Source organism: Puma concolor, chromosome B2 (genome assembly GCF_028749965.1).
Source record: "Puma concolor isolate L17-30 chromosome B2, mPumCon1.1.hap2, whole genome shotgun sequence".
NCBI lineage: Eukaryota > Metazoa > Chordata > Mammalia > Carnivora > Felidae > Puma > Puma concolor.
The window spans coordinates 4,538,206-4,564,801 of NC_141671.1; the positions used below are offsets into that span (position 1 = coordinate 4,538,206).

The 26,596-nt window shown below is 44.9% G+C and overlaps 1 protein-coding gene across 12 annotated transcripts in view; it reads right to left on the reverse strand.

Annotated features, from left to right (window-relative positions):
- The window catches only part of CARMIL1 (capping protein regulator and myosin 1 linker 1), a 311,927-nt gene that overhangs the window by 88,969 nt on the left and 196,362 nt on the right, over window positions 1-26,596 (reverse strand). For all 12 annotated transcript variants that reach the window (XM_086706081.1, XM_086706084.1, XM_086706083.1 and 9 more), the window contains exons 18-24: window positions 20,896-20,977; window positions 20,056-20,155; window positions 19,902-19,956; window positions 15,163-15,335; window positions 13,538-13,606; window positions 10,263-10,356; window positions 4,174-4,272 (exon numbers count right to left, since the gene is read on the reverse strand). In XM_086706081.1, the coding sequence (XP_086562207.1) occupies window positions 4,174-4,272; window positions 10,263-10,356; window positions 13,538-13,606; window positions 15,163-15,335; window positions 19,902-19,956; window positions 20,056-20,155; window positions 20,896-20,977 (672 nt within the window). The remainder of the gene's footprint in view (window positions 1-4,173; window positions 4,273-10,262; window positions 10,357-13,537; window positions 13,607-15,162; window positions 15,336-19,901; window positions 19,957-20,055; window positions 20,156-20,895; window positions 20,978-26,596) is intronic.

A 26,596-nucleotide genomic window follows, 5' to 3' on the forward strand; every position in this document is an offset into this window, starting at 1 on the left:
GGGCACAGCGACCACTGGGTCGGTTCGTCAAAGGAGACAGCCAAGATGACCCCAAGGGTGGTATCCTCAGTGAATGGTGATGCCGCTAAGGTAAATGATAAAATCAAGAGTTCCAAGGGACAAGTCTCATCTCAGTGACCCTGTATCTCAGAGATGCCACTCAAGTGGATGAAAAGATACGACTTTCTGGAAAGAAACAGGGAGAGACCCAGGAGTCCTCCACAGATGAGAGCATTAAAACGGTAAGAGCGGATGAAAGAGCTAAAGGAAATGAGCACTAAGTACAAAACGTAGAAAAAGGACTGCATTTGGAAGATGAAAGGGTAAAGAGTCTTGTAGAAAGGAGACAGAGAAGAACCAAGAGAGGCAGAAAGATACGCAAAACAGCACACTGTCCATGAGCCGGGCGGCGAGTCTTAGGAAAGGTGAGGCAGCCAACAGCGACGACGATCATTGTGACAATAAGAATAACGGCAGCAAAATACGTGAACGGTTCACTGCTGGGGAGCCAAGTACTTCGCAAGCTTTATCTCAGTGAATTCTCTCACCACCTTCAGAATGGTCTCCCCATTTCACAGATGAAGAAAGCAAGGCTTAAACAGGGTTAAGTACCTAACATCAGTTCACACCCACAGGGAAAGCAGACGCTGTCCTTAAATCTGGGTGGTCTACACTATCCTGCCTCCTCTCATCAACGGATGAAGAGGGAGAAAAAGCTCGGGCACTCGGTGACCGAGACCCCTGAGAGGGTCATTTCAGTACACAGATGGGGACACATGTGGAAAGGTTACAAAGGGACATAGCAGGAAAGGAGTCCAGAAAGGAAGTATAAAAACCATACATAAGAGGCCGGAAGAGACTGTTTTGAGTAAATGGCTGTAGGCGATAGAACTGCCCTCCCCCCTTTTTTCCAACGGTCAGAAAACTTTAAGAGAAGAGCTGAGTTTTGGCAATCTACCGGTAATTCTGGGCCTGTTTTTATAAATAAAGTTTTATTGGAAGAGCCACCGCATTCACGGTCGTCCTGCTCCCCCACAGCAGAGTTGAGTAGATGCAGGGAGACCTTCCAGGCTGCAAGGCCGAAAATATTAACTATTTGATTTCTTTTTTTTACAGAAAAGGTCTGCTGAGTCCTGATTAAGAGAGAGTTTATGAGGAGGAAAAGAAGAGATTGCAAGCGGAGGTGGGGTGAGGTGTCGTAGGGGTCTTTCCTAAACAAAGAAAGACCGGAGCAGTTACGAGATGCCATGGTTTCCTGACAACATTTTAATCCCTTCCGTGTCACCCGGGAATGATGACTGGCCACGCGGCCGGCAGGGACATTCGTCACAGAGGGTCTATTCTTTCTGTATTCAGACCTCTGGAAACTTGGAGAAGACGTTTCAACAGGAAGGAGGTAAGTCTCTCCTCAAGTGACCGAAACGATGATCATGTCTCAAAATGTGCTAATCATAATGTCCTAAGAAATCCCCAGAAAGAAAAGGTGGCAATATACCTACAACATAATGACTCAAATAATTCAGACCGATGCCACGCACACAGAATCAAACATCTGTGGCATGACGCCTCCCGTGTACAATTTCCTCTAGGTTGAGAAGACGAAACTTACTTTTCAGAATCAGCATTAAAGGCTGCTGCAGTCATTTATTTGGAAGGGCAAAATCCCCTGTGAATGACGGGGAGGTCGGAAGGATATTGTAGTAAGGAAAGCCTGCGTTAAGACAGCTCATAAAGGAACCCAAGGCAAAGGTTCAACATAAGATTTTAGTGCTCTCGTCGCTTTTAATATTCACCACTAAAACCAGGAAGGAACGGTAAACCATAAAGTACTAAGCTAATATTAGTCCCTTGCAGGAAAAAAAAATTAGATTTTTAAGGCATGGGTAAAGGCAAATTATTGTTTCCTTTCTCAAAACTCCATCAATATTCATAATTACTATTTTTCTTTTTTTTCAACACGCATCGCTTTACTTTTTCTTATACCAAGAACGTAGGTTTACTGTAAAGGTTTCAAAGAACACTGTGATGTAAGAGAATAAAACTCACCTAATCACACTCCCGGAGACCACATGAACATTCTGGTGAACACGCTTTCATAGACCTCTAAGCAGACCTAAGCAACCTTCCCTACAATTCCACCTACTTGGAATATTATACACGATGCTTTTATTATGGACACTTTGCTTTCATTCTCTTTTAAGAGAAAGCAACAGCAAAAAATTAAAATGGCAGCTGCTATCTCTAAAAATAAATAAACATTAAAAAAAAAAAAAAGACGGGCGCCTGGGTGACTCTGTTGGTTAACCATCCAACTCTTGGTTTTGGCTCAGGTCATGATCTCACAGTTTCATGAGTTCAAGCCCCGTGCCGGGCTCTGCATTGATGTCACGGAGCCTGCTTGGGATTCTGTGCCTCTGTCTCTCTCTCTGCCCCTCCCCCCACTTGCACTGTCTCTGTCTCTCTCAAAATAAATAAACTTAAAAAAATTTTTTTAAATGACATTTGCACAAGGTAAGAAAATAGTGCAAACCATTAAAAAATGGTCTCAAACAACCAACTTTGCCTGTCAGTCAGCCCCTCTCACCCGCCCAGACACTTTTGGAAACCTGCTGCTTCTTAAACTCTTCTGGTAGCTTCCATTTTTAATTTAAATAGTAGACTTACACTGGTATTTTCCTAATTATTTTATTTAAACTCCAATAGAGTTAACTCTATTTGTATTTTTGATTTAAGAAGGACAGATGGGGCAGCTGGGTGGCTCGGTAGGGTAAGCGTCCGACTTCAGTTCAGGTCATGATCTCACAGTCTGTGGGTTTGAGACCCACGTCGGGCTCTGTGCTGACAGCTCAGAGCCTGGAGCTTGCTTCGGATTCTGTGTCTCCCCCTCTCTCTGCCCCTCCCCAACTCATGCTCTGTCTCCCTCTCTCCCAAAAACAAACATCAAAAACAACTAAAACAACAAAAAGAATGATAGAAAAGAGGCTGATTCCATGAAATAAAAACTAAAATTTCAGCCTACCTACATTCCAACCCAACTTTCTCTCTCTCCAATTCCCAATTTTAGTTAGTATCAGTACTCTTACATTAAGATTTACAACATTCACATTTCTTTTAAAAAAAAAAATTTAATGTCTATTTATTTTTGAGAGAGAGAGACACAGAGCGCAAGCCCCGACGCTGGGCTCGAACCCAGAAACCACAAGATCATGACTAGAGCTGACGTCGGACGCTCAACCAACCGAGCCACCCAGGCGCCCCCAGCATTCACATTTCTTAATGTAACAATACTTAGGCTTTCCCTTCTTGTCTGGGTTGATGTTAAAATTTTGAACCTGCTAAAATGCACTTACAGAATTATGGAATCATGGAATACAAAGAGAAAGAAATGTAATCCTGTCTTTTAACCCTGCAGCTCCAAGTGGATTGTCCAAAGTGGCAATTTTTCAAAGCTTTTCCTCAGCTTTTGTGACTTTCAGGGATTTCATTTCTGCTGCAGTTTCTTCCTTATACCTCATCTTGTGCACTCTTATTTTTATTGTTATGCTGGAGAATTTCCTCAACGAACTTTTTTTTTTTTTTTGCATAGGGAATACTGGGGGTAAAATTTCTGAGTCCATGTCCAAATACATTTTAATTCTGTCCTCAAAGCTGTTCGACAGAATGGCTGGGTGTAGAGTTCATGGTCCAAAATACATCCCCCTCTGAACTTTGATGACATCACCTCATTTGCTTCTAGTAATTGGGATGGACACTAAGAAATAGTTCTAGTTCCCTTGTAAGACAGCCTTTTGAGTCTCTCTGGCACCTGTTTGTTTGTTTTTTTTTTTTTTATGTATTTATTTTGAGAGAGAGAGAGAGACAGACAGACAGACAGAGCAGGCGAGTGGGGAAGGGGCAGAGAGAGAGGGAGAGACAGAATCCCAAGAGGAAATCCAAAATACACCTTACTGACAAAAGGCACAAAATCATCAGCGATTAAAAGTGCATTTCTAGCATTGGAATCAGCCTACATTTTCCTCCCTCTGTATCTTCCCCTACACTCCACTTCAGTTTCTTGTCATTTTCGGAAACCAGTTCTCACTGTCCCACTGGGGATGACTCCAGCGACAGAAATCCGGTGCCCCCCGCTGAATGTCTGTCACGGGCGAGTAGGAGAAACCGGTGTCCTCTTACCTGCTGCGTGGTGCTGGTGACAATGCCCTGCTGCAGGCGGTAGGCCTGCTCTTGAAGGTATTTCCTGGTCTCGTGATTCCGGAGCAGATAGTTTTCTATCTGAAAATCAAGCACACGCACCTCTCAAGAACACGTGTGGACTCAGCAGGCAGAGAAGTTACAAGCGAAACAGCCCAGGTGCTGAACTGGAAACCAAAGCACGGATTCCCAATGCCGCCTGTGCCTTGACCCCAGACACAACACAGGACACGGGAAACTGGCTGTGCATTCTCGGTGTCTGAGTTCGAAATGTAACTTGCAGCGAATGGGAGTGTTTTCACGTGACTCGGTAGCCGACAGAGACCGGCAAGGGTTTCGGCGCTCACACGGTTGGAGGCCCCATCCGGTGACTCCGGGCTTTCTCGCACACAATCACGGTCTCTCCCTCACGAGTCTTTAACCACTCAACAGTTCCAAAGCTACAGAAATAACACCACGGTGTGTGGATGGTACCCACCGAACCTGTCAGCCTTTATGTGGCAGAACCCGCCAGCACTGAGAAAACTATTTTCCAGGAAGAAAAGGAGAAAATAGGCACAAGTTTGAAGGATACAGGCTGGCACAACTCAAAGACATACACCGGTTCCAGCAGTCCATGGGGTTTTCATATGATCTCAGAAAAGGGACTGACTTTAGCACAAGTTGAGAAAATAAGAAAACGAATTTCCACAGAAGAGAAGAACCCTTGAAGCCGCTTGGCCAGCTGTGTTTTTATACACAATCGCCTGTTAAAAATTCAAACATACAGACGATGACTAGACTGAAATGAAGTGTTTAAGAACAGCACGCAAAGTTGAACAAGAACTACAGGGACTGAGGGACACCTCTGAAGATGTCTGTAAAGAATGATGGGAGATGGGTAATCGCACCATCTGGTTTTTTTTCGCAGTTGTTGTTTTCGTGTGTTTTTAATAACAACACTTAGCCATGTGGCTTTTAATTTGTCACTGTAGTTCCCTGGTTAAGAACTTGTAACAACTGTGAGGCTCTCAGTATTATTACACTTTCATTTTAATTTTCCGTATGCTTAAATGACTACAACTTAATACCAATTAGGGACAATTAAAATACAGACTATAATTACCATCACCCCTGGAAACCATAAAGCAGAACAAAATGTACCTTTCTACTAAACATAAATGAAGGAATTATAAAAACGAAAAGATCCCTGAAATGAAACATCATTAAAGTGACACATTAAGACCATGACATTTTATTACATTAATTTTCTCCTGCTGCTTCCCAAAGAGTCATCTCTTTCCAAGGTGACATGATCATCGATGGCAAATGTTTCTGCTAAAAAACAAGATTCTTGGCTGAAGTATGACAGGCACACACGTTGCCACCCAGCTTTGGACGCTTTTGCTTTGTTATTTGTTCTTTTTATGTGGCCTCGTGAAGCGCTGGCCGGGGGCCGGTTGTGGGAACAGCTTGTTTATTTAGGAGGCTCAGCTCACGCACAAGCCGTGCACCCAAGGCTGTCCCATGTGTCTCCAGGGCCTTCCCTAGGGCCACCAATGGTGCTGCACAGACTAAGCTCGAAGGGAATTTTGTTTTAGAAAAAAATAATATTCAAAGCTCATTTCCAAAAGCCAGTACAAGGAGAAGGAAGAGTAACACTGTTTCAGTCACTTTAATATCAACCACACACACATCGCCACTGAGAGTATTCGCCATCTTGGATTAGCAGGGCAAACCTTCCTTCCCTGCGATGTTCTAGACCGAGGACAGAGAACCCGCCTCCCAGAGGCTGAGGACAGAGGGCCTGACTGAGGTCAAGTGGGGGGGCGGGGGAGGGGGAGGGTCCAAAGTGTCATTATCGTGTTTGCCAGTCCCCCTGGGCAGCAGTGACCCGGAAGACCGTCTACAGCCTACTGATGCCTCATCTCACTGCTGAAAACAGCTGAAAATAGCAGCGACACAAAAGGCAAAAAGACCTGTATTCGATGTAGCAATCTTACAGTAAAACAAAAAACAAAAAACAAAAAACCCAAACCCAACTTCAAAAGATTGAGTTCCAGGATCACAATATTGTTCTTTACCAGAGTAAAATTAAAGAGCATATTTCTTCTAGGGTACAGACTTCTGTTAAAATGAAAACTTGAATATATAAGAGTATAGTAAGCATTATACGGGAAAAAAATGATAAATACCGATTTGTCTTTTAAGAAAATACACATTGTTTATTTTTTTAGTGTTTATTTTTGAGAGAGAGAGAGAGAGAGAGAGAGAGAGAGAGAACATGCGCGCACAAGCGGGGGAGGGGCAGGAGGGGGAGACAGAGGATCTGAAGGGGGCTCTGTGCTGACAGCAGCGAGCCCGATGTGAGGCTCGAATTCATGAACTGTGAGATCATTACCCAAACCACAGCCGGATGCTCATCCGTCTGAGCCACCGAGGCGCCCCAAAGTCCACTTTCTTCTTGTTTACATGATGTCTGACCCAAGTCTGATACAACGTTTATCCTTATTCCTCAATACATAAGGTGTTTTTCTACTCTATCTGGCTTCTTTCAAGATTGTCTCTTTGTCTCTGTTTTTTTTGCAGTTTAAACGTGACATGCCCATAAGTAGATTTTTTGGGTATTTATCCTCCTTGGTGTTCTCTGAGATTCCTTGATCTGTGGTTTGGTGCCGATCACTGATGTTGGAAAATTCTCGGCCATTATTACTTCCATGATTTCTTCTGTTCCCTTGTCGTCTTCTTCCTCTGGCAGTCCCCTTCTACGGATGTAACTGTCCCATAGTTCGGGAATATTCTGTTCTGGTGTTTCCCCCCATTCCTTTTTTCTCTCTGCTTTTCAGTTTGGCCAAGTTTCTACATATCTTCAGGCTCCATGATTCTTTCCTTAGCTGTGTCCTGTCCACTAATGAGCTCGTAGAAGGCATTTTTCATTTCTGTTACAGTGTTTTTGATCTCTAGTTATTTCCTTTTCGTTTTTTTCTTACAGTCTCTATCTCTCTGCCTACTCTTTCCATTACAGCTGTCAACATGCTAGTCAGTTATTTTCAATGATCTGATAATTCCAAAATCTGTGTATATTGACACTGGTTCTGATGTTTGCTCTGCCTCTTCATCATACTGTGTTTCTTCTTGCCTTTTACCACGTCTTGTGATTTTCTTTTTGGCAAAAACTGGATATGATGTATGTGGTAATAGGCACTGAGGCAATCAGACTTTTAATGTGCTATTTGATGTTCATCTGGCTAGAAGCTGGGCTGTGCTCAATGTCTGCTGTAGCTGTATGTACAAGAGACTTTTAATTTCCTCCCATGTCCTTGTTTTTATCTCCCTAGTTGTCTGGGGATTTCCCTAGAGACCCCTTCTTAAACAGAGTGCCTCACAGCTTTGCTCAGTTGTAATCCACTCTGTCACTATACCTGATGTGGTGGTAAGGTGTTAGAGAGGGGAATCATTCTGTAATCCTATGATTAAATTTAGGGTTTCTTTTAGTGGGTCCAAGTCCCTGGGCTGGGACCTGCCAAAATGTTTCTTGGCCATGGTTTTTTCTTCCCTTATGTGAAACGGGAAGGCTAGAGGGCCTGGGCGTACCTAACTGTCTTCCACTAGGGAAGGTAAGCGTAAGCCTTTGTGACAGACAACGGCACCCTCCGGGGGGGATTTCAAAATGGTTAACCTGCCCCCTTCTCCCTGCCAGAAACAGGAGGGGATTTCTCTCTTGTGATAACCTGGTGAGGCTCCTAGCGGTGAAGCCCGTGAGAGGTTCAGGGCCTAAGACTGGGCCCCTAGGAGTTGTGAACCTCTCAACCGGTCTACACTGGGCCTCCAGCAATCCCTCAGCTGCTGTTTAAGCATTCCTCTGAGTTCCTGGCTCTGTTACCTTCGGCCCCTGGTGAGCTGCCCTCAGCTGGGAGTCACAGACATCGTCTGTTTTCCCATCCATCCGGCTTCCGGGGCGACCGTTCACTTTGCAGCCTCGATTCTCTAAGGGATCGAACGAGTGCCCGATCTCCTGTCTGCTCAGCTTTTCTTCTTGTTGTGAAGGCGCAAGTGAAGAGTGCCAAGCTCCCGGCCTGCCGGGTCTCAGGCCGGAAACCTGGTGTCTCCAGGACGGGCCTTTTGTTACAAGCTGCCGACATCTTCTGGGAAAATATAAAGACAGCTACCATTTTGAAGTTGCCCTGTGGTTTATAAAGTACTTTTTCACATACGCTACCTGGCTCGGTCCCCGTCGGCACCACAGGCAAATTATTTGGTCATCCTGCCTTTCGGTTTTCTTACGTGCAAAATGGGGCTACAGCAAACCCATCTCATGGACTTATTTTATACTTTACCGGTGTTAATTTATGGAGAGCATTTATAACAGTGTCAGACACGCAGCATGAACTGTATGTTAAATGTCAGCTAAACATAGTTCCTGTCTAGCTGTATGTTTTATACAGATGAAGAAACCAAAGTTCAGAAACATTAAGTAACTTAAGGAAGTCACAAAACTGAAAAGAATTTGATTGAGTCAGAGCTTCTGAACACGAATCTTGGGTGATTTCTGTGGCCGCATCACAGCTTTCCCTGCCCCCACCCCCTACCTTATTCTCTTTTATTCAACAGAGTCTAAGGAGCAACCAACACGCATGCCAGGCACTGCGCTAGCTGCTGAAAAATCTAAAAAGATGAAAAATACATAAGCTCTGCCTTCAACGAGTTCATGGTCACCGGGAAGGGAAAAAAAAACCACGGAGGCCGGTAACTTACATGACGGCACAAGGCCAGGGACAGAGACAAGCACGGGAAATTCTGAGGAACCCCCCACACGGAGGAGGAAGAGGCTCTGAGAAGTGCTCCCGATGAGCGGACACCGGCCTTCAATCTCGACAGACAGGCACAGCAGTGGGGAAGCATGCGGATCATTGAGATCAGAGCAGTGATTCTGAGATTTGCAGCCACCGGGAGAGCTTGTAAAAATGCAGGCTGGTGAGTCCCACCCTCGTTTCTGAGACCCACGAGTCTGTACCTTTAACAAGTTCCCTGAAGCAGAGCAAAGCGAAGAGGCAGGGCTGGTAAGAAACGAAGGTGGCAGAGGACAGGAGGCCAATCCCGGGCAGAACTGTATGCCAATTCAAGGAGAGCAGGCTTTATTCTAAAAGCCACTGGGGAGGGCTGGGCTGGAGACGTTGGTCTGTTCCCATGTGTCGTGAGTGAGGTGGCTTTCCTTGACCGAAAGAGGAGGTAACGATCCTGCTGAGAAATGATGAGGCCTGAACACATGCATCCGTAACAGGAAGAGAGGGGAACAGAGCTAATCAAGAGACTGGTGCTACAGAATCTGTCAATATGATGATCGTGCGTGTTTACGGCAGACGCAGGAAAGAAAAGTCAAGCTTGGGAGGCTGGACGGTGCCACCCACCATGAGGACAAAGAGGGAGGAAAAAGATTTCAAAGAGTCCCATCTACCACCACAATACAGGCTTCTACAGATGGGACATCCTGGAGCATATCTAAGCATCGAGAAAGGTGACCCTAACCACAGAAAGAGAAGGATGGGGATACGGCACAGCGAGAGAGTGACCCGCAGGGCAAGTTCCCCATGCAGGCAGAGATGGCGGGGTCACGGGCACCAGGGACGGCTGGACTTGGAAGGCGGAGATGCCCATCATCCTCCGGGGTTGCCAGAAAGGAGCCGGGAATGTGTGTGGAATCAGAGACGTTTATAAACAAAGATGGTAAAAAGAGATCTCATTCGTATCCTACATTCTTAATAAGGAGGGAAGGTTCCAGCAGCTGAGGATAAAAGGTTGCACTAGCTGACATTCAGTTCCACATGTTCTCTGAGGACGCACAAGTTCTCTGTGCATAAGCTCCGGCCTGCTGATGCGGTAGGAATGTCAGTCCACTTACATTTCATGACCAATTTTCGTCTTACGTCATTCCTCCCTCAGTCATGCATTACGCCGGTTACGGTCGCAAGAACACAAGCTAATGTAAAAAAAGCTTTGCGAAACACAAAGTACCGTTCATATGTTCAGAATTATTACTACCAACTCCATTCAAATGCGAATTTATTACAATTAAGCCATCAAACCTCCAATACCTTTTGCAGAGCCTCTTCTGTTTTCTCAGGGTTTGTTTTTAGGGCTTGAGACGCATCATACATGGGAATTGGCATAAATCTCAACGTGTAGTTCCTAGAAAAAGGAGAAAGTCACGTTTATTTAGAAATAACGTCCTGCTGCCTTAATTCAGCACTCCTTTTTAAAACCCAGAGACAGTTGCCAGAGTGTCTTAGAAAATTCTAAGCTCACAGACTATCTCAGGGCCCCTGATTACAGGTCAGGCTTCTGTGCGCGGTCCCACGGGCAACCTCGTCGGCTGGCACCGTTTTATAAAACGCATGACTGCCAGGCATCTGGTTCTGTTGGTTTCAAAACCTGATTTTCAGCCTGGCACTGCAAAGACGGACGGAGAGGAAGGCCAGGAAATAAGTCTGCCAGCAATGTGCCACGTGGGTTTTCGTCACCAATGGCTCTGAACGTACCCGGATCACCGCAGTGACAACGTGTGACGGCCAGACCCAAACCAACGGAGGAAGAATTCAAAACGAAACCAAAGCATCTGTTTGCAAAGCAAGGACATTAGCAGGCACAAAAATAGTCTGACTGGGCTCTGGGCCCCTTTAAACGAGAGCAGCAGCTGTCCTTAGAAAAGCTGCTTCGCAGGACCTCCCGCCCGGCTCCACCCCCCTCCCCGACCTCTGCAGGTCCCGGGGGTCTGGTTCACACTCGGCCACGGCCACCGGGCTCTCGACTCCAAATGAAACCGCTGGTGGAAAATTGTGTCCACATATTATCCCCCCGCTGCTGACCAGCCGGAGAGGGACAGGAGTGCAAGACGGAGTCATCACTGTGTGAGCAAGCAACACTGACCTCTGAGTCTGCACCCTGACCCTTGGGCCTGGCCCCCCTACAAGCTGCTCTGTGTACCCACTCCCAGACCACAAGCTGGACCTGGAGAGGCCTCCTCTCTCCCACCCCAAAGCCGCCTACCCACTTCCGTTACAGGACACTCAGGAAGAACGACCTTTGGGGTCACGTGGTGACAAGTGGGGTGCTCTCCCGGAGCACTGGGACTGCACAGTCACAACTGCCTTGTCCCAGGTCTCGAAACAGAATGTGATTCCCGCGGATGTTCAGATGACCGACTAATATACTAACATAAGGTAGTAATCGTGAAGAATAGAGAAAATAAGCAACGATCTTACTAACAGCAGTCATCTATATGGCTGTTATCTGATCGAAAAGATGTGCTTCAGTCCAACTTAGGATGGCTTAACGTAAAAGAACCAGCAAAGAAAAAGGCTGTTACTGGGGTGCCTGGGTGGCCCCCAGGTCGGATAAGCGTCCGACTCTTGATTTCGGCTCCGGTCATGATCTCACGCTTTGTGAGATCAAGCCCCATGTTGGGCTCTGTGCTGGCAGTGTGGAGCCTGCTTGGGATTCTCTCTCTCTCTCTCTCTCTCTCTCTCTCTCTCTCTCTGCCTCCCCTGGTCTCTGTCTCTCTCAAAATAAATAAATAAACTAAAAAAAAAAAGAAATTATTAAAAAAAACCAGGCTGTTATTTCTATTACTTCAATTTTTACCTTAACTTTGTTTTAACAAGACTGTTTTTTGTTTAAGAGGAGCTAGCCAAATGAAATGAAGAGACAATGCATCTTTTTTGCAGCCTTGAAGATTTTCCTTTCCCTCATCCAGCCGCGACTATGCTCCAGAGCCCGGGTACTTTATTTAGACCAAATGTGATATTGAGGCACTCGCATCCTGGACCACAGCGGACGTACGGGACTGTGATCCAGGGAGCCCTTGCATCATCTGGAGACGCTGGGTGCTGGGCGTGCGTGCTTCTGGCCTCTCACAAACACCAGCGTGGGCTGGCAGTCTACCGCGGGCCGCAACCATGCTGTTAGCACCCAAATGCGGCTATTTGTAAATACACGTTTCCATGTGAAGGTTTTGCGGTGCAACAGGAGTAATTGTAGGTGGTTCTGCAGTCCCGGAGGGCTCCCGCGAGCCGTGGGACAAGCTGTCTTGTCCGGATTTAGGGACGCTGTGGGGGCGGCAATTCTGACCTCCGGGCGAAATCGGATCTAGACCCTGGGATCTAGAACTGGAAGGCACGCAGGGCTAACTGACTCTGCCTTTCCCACTTTCCACAGAAGAATCAATCAGAAAGGTGCAATGCTCTGCTCAGGACTGGCTCGTTGATGACAGAGCCATCGACTGACTGGATGGCTCTTCACCCCAGGCCCAGGGTTTTATCCATGACACCATGCTGGCCATGAGAGCCCCACCTAGGAGGCCTCCTGCATGAAGGGAAATCAGGGGGAAAAAACACGAATAATGCGGACCCCCGCCTCTTCCCCAGGGGACTGGCTTCTCTGGTACTAGCTCCTTATGTCCACACCCGCGTTTTGTCACCTCTCATTTTTAATGCTGTAAATCTGCTTTGATCATGTCTGCTTTCAGAATATAATATGAGGGCTGAAGAGCTTGGGAAGAACCAGATTTCTAGAATTTCTTCCAGCCATCTTTGTATTATTGCCTCATTTCATTTACCGGGAAAGCAAACTTGACAATTAATAATAATTGCAGACTTTAGTTACTACAGTGATAAAGCCTTTTACAGTAATGAGACAAATGAGCCTGCCGTTCCTCAATTTCATTTAAAAAAAAATTTTTTTTATTAAATTTTTTTAACGTTTATTTCTTTTCAAATAAAACAGAGACAGAGAAACAGAGCGAAAGTGGAGGAGGGGTAGAAAGAGGGGAGACACAGAATCCGAAGCAGGCTCCAGGCTCTGAGCTGTCCGCACAGAGCCCGACGTGGGGCTCGAACTCATGAACCATGAGATAATGACCTGAGCCAGATGCTCAACCGAGACATCCAGGTGCCCCACCCCAATTTCATTTTTATTTTCTGGACCTTAGCTTTTTTTCTCTTCACTGGATTCAGAGTTGTCATAATGGGCAAAAAAAAAAAAAAAAAAAAAAAAAAAAGCAAACCCCGATGGAAATAGAACATGAAACCACAAAAGAACACAAGCTGACTGTCCTGTGGCCCCTCCACCGTGAAATCGTTTAATCCTCACGATGGTGCGTCTCTGGCCTCATTAAACACATGAAGAAATGTGCACCGGAAGAAAGTCCACGTTTTCCCAGCTCTCGTGGCTGGTTAGGAATTTGGCTAACTCAGACCTGGATCTTCCCATTCCCAGTCCAGTGTTACTTTTATCACACCACGGCAAAAGCAAACAAACAAACACCACTGGTTCCTTTGTGTTTTTCCAGAAAGAAGGCCTGATTAACACTTACTTTTCCATGGCAACAGCTATATCCTGAAAGCCTTGTGCGGTGATGTTGTTCTTGTCCCATATCACGGTCCTGTTTGAAAACCAAATCCCAGAAATGACCGGACATTTAGGCACGGAGGAAATAATTCTGCAGTGAAGATGAATACTTAAAGACAACACTATCTCGATATCTTAGCACAATAAGCAAGGAATAACATTCAACTCAGTTGTAAGCAGAGCACGGAGGAGCATTTCTTCCAACATTACGCATTACGTTCTTAACTCATTTGCTGCTCACATAGCATGAGAAAAAACCATGCTTGAAAGCAACAGCATACTCGTTAACGTACCATTAGGTTGCCTGACGCTTTGTAACCAGAAAACTCTACAGAACCTGATTTCTAGGACACTCTCCCCATATTCTGCAAGTAGTAATATTCTAGTATTCACATCTGGAGCTGCTTATAAAAGATGTTAAGGAGTCTCTCGTCCAAAACAAAGAATTTCAGGTACTGAGACTTTTTTCCGTTCTAAACGACTAGCAGGAATCCTGTCTTATGTTTTCATCATGACCCTGACGTCCCAAGCACCGGGCTCATGCTGCTGGTAAAGCCTCCGTTTCTACAAATAGGAGGTTGTTTACTTTTCAGACACAAAATCTATTTTGGAAGAGAAGTGCCATTTTATTTCCAGGATATGAATACTTCAGAGGTATTTTGGTGTCTGTCAATTCCCCTGACACGTGAAACAGCGTTTAGTCGTCTGATCCAAGAATCACACCTCTAACTGCTTCCCTTCCTGATCCCCAGTGGCCTTCTTTACACACACCCTGACCTTCAGAGAAAGTGCTGCAGTATTTGGCTTCTGCCTTCAGTGCAGACAGAAGATTCAGGAGAGCAAGGGAACCATCCAGAAACATCAAGAAAGAGCCCCTGAAGCACACTGCGAATGAACTCTTCCTTAACCAGACTGCCGGGTTAGGTAGCAGTTGGATCTCTCCGCAGGACAGATGGCACCATGGTCCTTAATAAAGTGGTTACCACGCAGCCAGTCCTTAAGAAGAGCCACACTTGGGAAACACTCCAAGTGGAGGAAAACCACTAAACAGAATCGTTAGCACCCATCATGAACTTGCCTTTGAACCGACAAACCTCCTGCATCCCTTGGCTTTTAAGCCTCTATATGGGCAGCGGTGGGCAGGGGGAGGCAGCGTGTTGGGCTCACAGCCAAGTACAGGGAAGCCCCTCATGTGGTTCCTTCGGTCTCTCTAGCTCTGCTCACTGGCACCGGCTGCAAAGCCCTCCCGTACCGCTCCGCCGTGCGCACACAGCAGTCTACCCCGACGCGAAAGAGAACACAGTACCATTTCTCTTCAGGTCAGGTTTCAGGTCACGGTGGAAATCTTTGAGACGACAGTTTGTGGGACTCACAGTGTCTAAAGTGGGGACACTCCTCCTCCCTCTACACTAGGACAAAAAGACTTGACATCATTACTCCTCCTTCCCAGTTGGCCCAATGGGAAACTCAGCCCCCACTGGGACACAGTCAGCTCTCCAATGCTTGAGGGCCAGAATCTTCTCCAGGGCCTTCTAGGGCCCTCCAGAGGGCAAGCCTCCGTACCCGGGGCCGGGTACCAGACCCGCGTACCTGAGCTTGGTGTTGATCTGCAGCGCCTTGGCCAGCATCTTTGCTCCCATGTCCCCCATTCCGTTCCCGCTGATGTCCACCTTGGTCAGGGAGGTGTTGCTTCCCAGGGCATTGATGATGATGGTGACCTCGGTCTTGAGTTTCGAGTCGGCCAGGGACAGGGACTGCAGAGGCTGCGAGGGAACAACAGGCGGGGCTCACGCGGTCTCATCGAGGCAGCCACCGCGCTCAGTGACCCCTTTCACGGAGAGCCCCCGGGGAAGGTGCCCAACACGCACACTCCAAGTGTCTCCCGTTGAAACTTCTGGCTACAAGACACTGACGGATGGGCCCCCGATGGTTCGAGATAAAATGGACCTTTGCAGTCAAACGTGGAGGGCTCGTGTTTCAGGGCTGGACAGTGGCCACCGCTCTCCTAAGGGAAGCGTGCGGAGATACCCAGAGTGGCCAGCTCTTTTGAAGTGCGGGATGGGACGAAGCAAATAAAAATAGTACGAGAAGAGTTCTGAGCTTCTGTACGGCTACATTATCCCTTTTTACCCATTTTATTTTTATGCAAGGTGAAATAACATCTTAAAATGCTAGCAGAGAACAAATGCAAAATAAAAACCAGCCAAGATTATTAATAGCTGACATTTACTGAACGTGCACTATCCTTAACTACTGTCCCAGGATCCTCCCAGCAACCCAGCACTTTCGGGTTCGATATTCCGTACTGTTATCCCCATTTCCCAAAAGAGACACAGAAAGGTTAAATGACCCAACCGAGGCCGCACCATTAGAAAGTAGCTGGACGAGGGCTGGGTGGCTCAATCAACTTCTGCTCAGGTCGTGATCTCGCGGTTCGTGAGTTTGAGCCCCGCGTCGGGCTCTGTGCCGATGGCTCGGAGCCCGCAGCCTGCTTCAGATTCTGTGTCTCCCCCTCTCTCTCCCCTCTCCCACTGGTGCTCTCTCAAAATTAAATAAACATTAAAAAAAAAAAAAAAAAAGCTGAACAGAACCAGAAAGTCTGGTTCCACACTTGTGCTCTGAGCTCCTACACAATGTTGCCCCTTGTGGCTTATCCTCAATCTTTTCAATGATCATCCTTAGCTTTATGAGTACCAGTCAGAAGACACAGAAGTTTTTTAAAACAGAGAAAAAGTCAAACATCTGTAAGTTTTTATCAGCATAAGCTGTATGATGAATCCAAACTAGCCCACTCAATGCCCATTTAAGCTGAAGACTGAAAGCCACGTGGTCCAGAGACAGGCCAAACCAATGAAGAGGGGTCCCTGCCGAGTTCCCTTTTCTTGTTTACGGTACCTCCCTAGCCGCATAGGCATCTGAATTTGCAAGCCCTGAATTCAGCCATGACTGAAATAATAAAGTGGTGGAAATTCCAGAGCTTGAACCAATGTGGCCCTGAGAGCCAGATCTCAGACTTCCCTGGGGGACGTGGATGTCTTCTGGGTTGCTTAAGGCAGTCTACCCAGGCCCAGCCGTACTAAACAGTTCTAGGAGCTTACTCCATTAAGTCTGACATTTCAGGAAGGTGGGATACCGGGAACAACTTCCAGGGTCACCCACGTTCCACCGTGGCCCATGTGAGCGGCGTTCTCAAGATGTGCCCGGTGGTCCGTGTGACCCGCACACACAGCGTGGCCACTCAACCACTGGCCACTGACATGTTCACGGTGCATCTGTCTCAAGGCTGCAGGAAGCGGGGCGACGGTGCCGATGGTTTCGAGACTCAGACATCCACAGAGTGGCATTATGCGTTTGACTCCAGTTTACCAAGTGACCGTAGTTATTGTCCTCATTGTCCAAATTTGACGTTTTCTAAACTTACTAGAGCCATGGTAAAATCAAAAGGTAATGTAGTAATTTGATGTATTTTTTTTTAACTTGAATCCAATTTTTTAAAGTTAATGGCATGGTAAGTGCTAAGGCAATTAAAATCTGAAAGCCTGCATGTGTTAGACTCAGGCAGGTTTCGCGAGGTTGTTTTGGTTTTCCTGAGATCTTACACTCAAAGAAATGGAAAAAACTGAACCAAAATGCTTCAGACTCGGGAAACTTAATGTTTTAAGTGAAAACAAATGCAGTGTTCCTTTAATAAAAAGCTGTAATCGCATCTCTCATCATTTCAATGGTCTCTATGCGACTACCACAAAAATGATATATTGCAGCTTCTTCCTAATACTGGAAAGTTGCCAAGTCTTCGAGCTAGCAAGCACCAATTCCAGGACTATATTCAAACTCTAATACACCCCAGGTAGCACTTAAAAATAATGGGCAGAGTCATTAATACGAACAGAACAGCCTGAATTGCGTGCGTATTTATAAGGTCATCCCTTACCTGATCTATTGCACTTGCGTGTAACGTGACTATTTTCTTGTTTCTTTTCATAGCCGAACACGCTTAATCTGAGAATCTGTCTCCTCGCAGCCCGCACTCCCAGGGGAAGCCCGTTCGCTTCGGCCGGTTACGGCACGAGTTGGCGTGGAATACTTCAAAACAAGCTCCCCTGTCGTCGGGGCCCCTGAGCGTTACTGTCCCGGGGCTCTGGGCTCAGTCGCCTGACACCCACTGTCTCTAGCCGAGGCGACACTGGAGCCCACGGGCGTCTAGGTTTTCCAGCCAAACGTAACACGCAACACAGGGTGAACAGAGTGTTCCCTGGGCTGTCGGAGAACAGGCTGTAGGAGCCCAAGGTCACAACGTAGGAAGCAAGAGATAACTGCACAATTATCTTAAAAACTAAAATAAAAAGCCCGGTTGCGTCAGGCATCGGAAGTTTTAGAGTCCTAAGACTCAGCTCCTAATCGTTCTGAACTGTGCACATTACCGATTCAGGAGAAAAAAAACAGAAGGTGGTTGCCTTTTGAAAAAGCCACCCACGCTTCAATGACACCAACATAAGGAGCTTTCCACTGTATATTATTAGCGGCCCACTTCTCAGACTCGTAACCTGACGGGATCCACACCGACATGGCAAACTTTACCGCTGGCAAACATGTTCTGAGGGGTGTTTTAAATATCAAGATTGTTTTTAAGGGAGAGACTTCGGAAATAACAGAAACGAAAGAGCCTCATGTGATAAGCAAAAACACGAAATTTTAAGACATGTTTTTCAAAAAATAGAAATTTTCCTAAAACGTGCTAAGAAACAAGTATTTGGGGTGAATATTAAATGTGATTCTGCAGAATTAGCTTCCTCAATCTTTTAAAACTGGGCCAATACTAGGAAATCAGAAACTAAAAGCAGGGTGGTAGAAAGTCAAAGGGAACCATGCGAAACTAACTGCATAAATTCTGATTTATGCCCCTAATTTTAATAGCCCTGTATAAAAGTGACACAATATGGAGTCTATTAGCAAATGAGGACAAAGAAAAGTGCTCAAAATCGTTAAATAATAATGAGTTTCATTTCCAGCCCTTAGATTGGAAATCATATCCACACAATAAAGGGGCAGGACCACAGAATTTTCTCCCACCCTCCAGCTTAGAGCCAGGCAGAGAGGTAGAAAAGTTCCAGGCTTCATTTCTCCTGCCCCCTCAGCTTTTTCTCACAAAGTCAGCATCCAGTCGTAAAAGAATTTGCTACTACCCTGTATGCATTCAAAAGGGAAAATGACACTTTTTAAAAATGTGTCATATCTCACATGATTCACATAGGAAATCACTCTTACGACCTACAAAGTAAGTATCACAAAACATGAATAATGTGAGTCTTCACTGTAGGAATACAAATCGATTTGGATTTTAGGAACCATGAAAAGCTGGCTGGTGGCCAAATAGGACTAAAATAAGACATGGACCAAATCTTAAAGAGCATCAGTAAAATATAAGGTACAAAACTTAAGACACACCGGTTTAAGTTAAAGGAATTCATAGTAGAGTGTTTTTTGCTTTGTCCATATAATATCTTTTTTTTTCTTTTTTCTAATACATTTTAAAAGGCAGCAAAATAGGATGCTATTTAAAATTAAATTTCTTGGGCACCTGGATGGCTCAGTCATTTAAGTGTCCGACTTTAGTTCAGGTCACGATCTCACAGTTCGTGGGTTTGAGCCCCGCATCGGGCTCTGTGCTGACAGCTTGCTCACAGCCTGGAGCCTGCTTCAGATTCTGGGTCTCCCTCTCTCTCTGCCCCTCCCCCACTCGTGCTCTGTCTCTCTCTCTCAAAAATAAAATAAAACACTAGAAAATTAAAATTACATTTCTTTCCTCCGAACCAAGTCTTGGCCAGGAACAGCCAAAGGGAATAAAAAGATAAGAAGGACCACTAGAGCTCTCGAAGCAATTTAAGACGGGCAACAACTTTCTTAGTCTCTTGAACTCTACATAATTACTAGACAAAATTCAAATTAGCAGTACGATGTTTCCCAGCATGATATAAGGTCATAGAGTCCACTAGATTGAAGAAATTCATGCTCGCAGGTTAGTGCATTAACCAAAGTGAGGAATGAGTAAGTCTTATTAAAAGATAGGCTTAGGAGTCAATGTATACTTCCTTTAATCTTTTAGTTACAATCGTCCTTTAATTAGTAATGAGGTCAAGTGAAGAGTAAGCGATTCTAAGTACATTCTCTAACTATACTAAAGCACATGTATTTACTTCATTAAAAAACAGAAACTGTGCATAGAGATAAAATCACCTGAAAGTATAGCAGCGTTAACCCCGTCGACATAATTAGGAAGCGTGGTAACAAACAAAAGATTTTCGGCAGAAGGTCTTAAAAATACTACTCACCGATTCTTCGTCTTGAATCATCTGTACTAAGTTGTCCAACACAGGTGTCAGATTTCTAAAGAGTTTAAAGATATGGACAGTGGAATCAAATAAGCTTTCAGGAGGCTGATTGTTTTCATCATTGTCATATAAAAAAAAAAATCAAAGTTCTTACTTGGATTTCATATTATTAAAATTTTTGCCTAACGCCAGGTGCTGTATTGATCTGTTTTTACTGAGCCACACTATTAAGGTGGAGAGGTCAGATTCCAAACCTGGAAAGAATGAGAGTAAACAGAGAATCAAAACACGTGTGTATAAATAAATTCTCAGCTGGAACACAATTGAGCAAAGGTGACTTTGGGTCACTTGGGTGACTTTCTCTACCGTCCCGAGGGCCCCGGGATTCTAGTTTTTTATTTTCAAAGGAACGTTCTGCTCCCTTTCCGTGTCCTATTATTTCACAGGGATCAACTCGCTCTCTGCTAAGACTTACCTAAATCTCTTACACAGTCAGTGGCTAAGTCAAGGCAGCAAGGAATGGGAAAGCGGAAGTCTCCTGTCTGCCCATGATTTTCTAAAAGAAGACCCAACATCCTGTTCGCTGGGAGGTTAACTACCGCCGTCTATGCAAATTTAACAGGTTCAAACTCACACGCTACTATAATTGGCAGAAATGAAGCTAAATAAACAAGTTCCTGAGTAAATAAACAAGGACTCAATTTTATTATCACCGTGAATGCAAAAGGTTGGATCAAGATCATTATCAATGTTCTGAGGACAATTTCTTTTTAATTGTTTTATTACATGCCTGGCATTCTTGACCGTGGTATCAACTTACGAAGACTTTGGCACATATTTCTTCCATAGTAAATTTTGTTAGATTTAAAAGCCCTATTAATTAGTCAAGAAGTAAAATAACACGTTTGTCAAGGCGTTGTCTAGGTTGGGCTTTCTCTTTTCCCTTTACTAACTTCAAACAATATTTCCACGTCTTTTCTGGTTTCCAGCTTACCATTATCGGAGATGTCTAAGCTGGTGATATTGTGGATTTCGGCGATGCAGCCTTCTAGCACTTGTGCACCTGCGGACCTCAGCTGGAGAAACACAAACCAAACACAAGGTCAAGTAGTCACCAACTCGAGGCGTAACCCCCAAAATAAATGAATGAATGAATGAATGAATGAATGAATGGAGATATGGTCTCAAACTTAGTGCCAAAGAAAAAGTAAAAGCTTCTCAACTCCAGAATAGCTATCATCAATGGGTAAAGAGCCAATCGCTGATCATTGCTAAGGTTTCCCATGACATAAATCTGGAAATCACTAGAAAAAGAAAGAGAAAGATGGAGACCGTACTCTCTGTCAACCCACAGGAATTTTCTTCATTTCTGACATTTGGAAACCTAACTGATCCTTCTTGTACCTGAGAAACAGTTATGGTTTTGTCTGATTGTTCCAGATTTCAGGGTATAACTCCACCAAGCAGCAGCAAAACCACCAAAGGAGACAATGAAGAACACCTCTTGTTGACTGTCAACTACTTCAGGAAGGACCCGTCCCTGGTCACCCAACACAAAGGGTGTGAGGTCTACCGCAAAGTAAACAGCTGACGGGGATTACAAAACGATTTTCATAAACTCTTTGAGCCATAGAAGAAAAACATGTTAGATTAATTTAAAATATTACTATGGTTGGCTTACAGCAACACTAATTTCCTTTCCTATCATTACCTAATTTATTTTAAAGAGAAAGGCAACCTATAAAACTCAATTTGCATCTTTTCGACAAAACCAAAAGCCTGTTTCTAGAGGTCAGAGTATCTTTTGTGTTCCATTTAGCAACTATTTGAGTTCCTACTACCTTGTAAAGGATGCAGATTTCCCGAGCTGTGGCCCCTCTGCTCGGCAAACTTACTAATTTAATAAGGGAAAGAAGCTATCCTTTACTGGGAACCTACTATATACCCAGGGAACAGGGTGGTTTCTCTCTTGATGTAAGAAAATTAAAATTTATCTAAACTTCTATACCATAATGCAAAAATGGTACTCGTTCAGGTGTTGAGGTAAGAATTGAAAGAATCCTTTCTTCACTACTTTAGATGTAGGAGTCTTATGGTACCCGGAAACAACCCCTGCTGATTTTCCCGGCTACTTGGGTGTCAAACAGAGCTTTGCACGGACTTTGGGGATCGCCTCTTCATTCACAAGTATTCCGGTCGAGGTGTTTAAATTCAGCCTTCCCTACCTTCTACAGTGACAGCAGATTACTCTGGGGGGCCTGACGTGAACTGCAAAGGGGAGCGTCACAGACAGGCAGACCTCCCCAGGAGGCTGGTCTATACACTCCGGGGAAACCAAGACCAACCAAGTCCACAGCTGAGGGCCTTAGAACCCAGAGCGTAGAGCAACTGCCAAGGGTCAGCAGGCCCATTTCACTACCCCCGGCTGCATTCCTAGGTGCTCTCGAGCGCTCTCGAGCTTACCCAACTGCCCCGAGCCCATCTTTAGCACATCAGCTCTACGCTGACCCCAGCAGCCTGCTACGACTCAAAGTGTGGTCCCCGGACCGGTGGCAGTCTGCAAAGTTCTTGCTACTGGTCTTAGGCAAAGTGCGGGCAGAAACTGACAACAAATATTTTAGGAACCTTAGTAATAAGAATTTTAGGCCTGTTGCATCAACTGGTAAAACTTGAGGGCTTGTATTTTTTTGTCTTTTCACGTATCTCTTTTCGACATTAAATTTTTACGACATTGTTGCAAAAGTATCGGCTTCTGAGTTTACGACATTGTTGCAAAAGTATCGGTTTCTGATAGCACGGAAACTTAAAAACAACCACCACCAGCAAGCTCTTCACCACGACGAGTTTTGAGAAGCACCGCTCCAGATCACAGCGTGTTCATGCTCGAAGAAGTGAATGTATATTCAGACTGCGTCAAAGTTAAAGCAAAAAAGTACTTCAGGCAAACACTTCAAAGAAACATAATTTGATTTTCAGAGAATGAAAAAAATTATGCTTTTGAGAAGATAAACATAAGTGCCTAAGTCTGCACAGTTTTATTATTTGCTGTTAGTCACGTCTCTGTTGAGAAGTAAAATTTCTACAAGAAAATCTCTGCTGGTTATTATTATAAAGTATGGTAAAAATATTCCATTTACGGGTCTGGAAAATATAGGTGACACTTAAGTGCTCAATTCTGTTTACTTCTGGAACTTGACTGATAATATTTGCAGCATACACCCCTAAAACATTTTCCAATAGTTCAAAACAATCAAATATATCACCCGACCCTAATTTATTGATTGATGAAGTACTTACACAGTGGCCAAGCTAAGGAAAGCCCAAGGAGAAAAAAATAAAAACATGTTATCAGCAGTTAGCACAACAGAGAAGCTGAAGCCTCTATCAACACACAATGTAAAGAAGCAAAAGAGAAAAACACTTCCAACTAAATTCTCCCAAAACAAAGATCAAAAATTTAAGAGTATAACTGATCTTCAGTTACCAAAAACATTTGATCGAATTCATAGGTTATTAGACGCCTAAAACTCCCCCAAAGCGAAAGCTTTCCCAAAACAGTAAAAGCTTTTCCATTACTGTAAATGAAAATCCTTTTAAATGAATTTGCATAATCAGAGGCTGTGTCTGCATGTGTGCACGTAAAACTCATTTTGAAATTACCCCCATTCGGATCCCACACACTAGCGTTATTTAAAAGAAAGCAAGATCAAAGAGGAGTAAATGGGACTGAATCACGGAATACTTTTGGAAATGTTAAAAATAAACTCAGGCTTCTTTCAAGAGAGAAGTGCCCTCTCACTCAAGGAAGGTGAACATTTCAGATATTACTCTAAGCAAACAGCTCTATCTGATACCCAAACAGCCATCGACGGGCATAAGAGAAGTGAGGACAACTGAAATCTGGAGAGAACTTTGAATAATTCATTGCCCTTCCTCAAGATCGCTTGCCATTTAAAAAGATGCAGCAAATATTACAGATTTAAATATAAAATAACCCCTCCCCGAAATTACCACTTTTTCTTCTACAGGGGGGTCTCAATGTGTCAATTAAAAAAATAATTTTTAGCCTGGGAAATCTTCTCACGTAAAACTGTGCGTAGCATAGGTTTTCTCCTAGGACAAAAAGTGGTTTGACAAGATCGGGTTCGAAATGTCCTCTCTGCTAAGTGGGGTTGGATGCCAAAAGGCAATTTAGAACCTAAAGAAGATACATCTAAATAGTCATTTCCAAGGTGCAAACAGTTGCGTGTTTCATATATGCTTCCTGCCCTGAGACACTTTCTGCTTTGCAGCCCACACCCCACCCGATAGGAAACGGATCCGTGCAGGGGGTGGGGGTGGGGGGGGGTGCAGGGATTGCCACACACACAGCAAACCTGCCTGTCACCTCCAAGCTGGGTGAACCGCTGTCAGCTTGGATGCCCTTGCCTCCAAAGTATCTATTCCCTTGCGGCTGTATCCTCCTCATTACAAATGTTAGGATCTAGTGCGTGTTTTTCGAACGCATCCTCAAAGCATCTTGCCAGGAATTGTGGGATAACGTGCAGGAAAGTTTCTCCTTGGAAGAGCTAGTTCTACGCCGAGCCCTACGACTAATTCGCAGCCATCGTAATCAGCCTTCGCGTCTCCTCTGAAGTCTCGGACACTGGTCCCTCTCGCTCGGAAGGAGATGAAGCTTGAAGGATTCAGGGCCAGCACTCACCCTTTCTTCTGAAGCAGGGCGATGAGGCAGTCGGATTTCTCAACACAGGCCAGAAAGACAGACCGGCTTTCAGGGAGACGGGTACGTGGGGAGAATACGTACGGAAGCCAGTTTCACTGCTGCCGTGTAAAGCGGTTCTGAAGCACCTCTTTCGGAACCGACCTTGCGTGCAATGGAACACATTTCTTTGAACATCCACACGGATGCTGAATCCTCACCCGTGGAGAGTGAGTGAATGGGGGTCGGCCGCAGGCCGTCCAGAGGCAAGTCGGGCCGTCGAGGGGGACACGGTTTTGTGTCAGAAATCAGGTATGACTAGAAATTGATGAGACTAACCCTTCTCGAAAGCTTTGAGATAGCTTTGAAGGCGACTCCAAAAAAGGTTTCAGGAAAGACAGAATATTTATAAAGCTTCTAAGTAAAACCTCTTAGAAAGGCAATACTGACCCACGCTGTAAATTCTGGCATGCAAAATAAGGCTTTGCTATAGTAATCCCCTTCCTCCCCAGATAATGGCTCACGGCCGGGCCAGGCACTGTGCCAAATACTGTCCCTGTCCCCCAAACTATTATAATCTCCATCCCACAGGCGAGAGACAAAGGCTGAATGAAAGAAGGCAAGACAAGCGGAGCCAGATATCAAAGGGGACCTTTTTGAGTCCAAAGTACCCACCCTTTGTTTTGACCCTCTGTTGTCGTCCCTAACTACTTGGATTCCCTCTCTGATAGAAAGAGATTACTCCTTTTTGGTACTGATAAGACCAAATGGACTGATAACATAATTCGAGAGTAACGCCTTAAGAAACACAGATTTTTTTTTTCTGTAGGTTGAGAAGTTATCTGTAAATGAAAGGTTAATTTCAGTACTTATTAGCTTAGCCCCCACAGAGCAAAAGGTTACAGCCTCAACGTTTGGATTTATGTCTCCAAATGACAACGTTTGTGTCGAAGGAAAGCAACTCCGTAATTTCTAAGTACCTGCGTGCTTTTATTTTTAACAGCAGTAAGTAGAAATCGCCTCTCTCGTTCGAACCGATGACTGTGAAACGCCTCGTTCAGGGAAATAAATACAGAAACACTGTAGGAACCACAAGGACAACCCACGGGGAAAGAAGAGCACGAACAGGGTGGGAACCCGCAGGGGTAAAATCAAAACTCACTTGCTTAAGCAGAAGTTATTCTTAGCTTTCTGTGTAGACACTTTTATTTTTTTTTTTAATTTTTTTTTCAACGTTTATTTATTTTTGGGACAGAGAGAGACAGAGCATGAACGGGCGAGGGGCAGAGAGAGAGGGAGACACAGAATCGGAAACAGGCTCCAGGCTCTGAGCCATCAGCCCAGAGCCCGACGCGGGGCTCGAACTCTCGGACCGTGAGATCGTGACCTGGCTGAAGTCGGACGCTTAACCGACTGCACCACCCAGGCGCCCCTATGTAGACACTTTTAAAAAACGACTCAAGTGTAGTCGACACACAGTGTTTTATACTTGTTTCAGGTATACAACATAATGGTTCGACAACTATGTGAAATGCTTACAATAGTAAGTGTGGTCGCCATCTGATACCGTACAACGTTATTACGATATCACAGACTATATTCCCTTTTCATCTGCAGAGACACTTTAAAAAAAATTTTTTAACATTTATTTTTGAGAGAGAGAGAGAGAGAGAGAGAGAGAGAGAGAGACAGAGAATGCGTGGGGGGAGGGGCAGAGAGAGAGGGAGACACAGATTCCGAAGCAGGCTCCAGGCTCCAAGCTGTCAGCACAGAGCCCGATGTGGGGCTCAAATTCACGAACCATGAGATCGTGGCGTGAGACGAAGTGGGACACTTAACCGACAGAGCCACCCAGGCGCCCCGTCTGTGTAGACACTTTTAATTCTGACTTCAAAGTTCCTCTCCTCTCTCCTCCCAATAAACTCAGCCACCATCTTACATGATGGTCATTTATTTTTCTGTAACACCCATACAAACATCACTTAAAAATTCATCA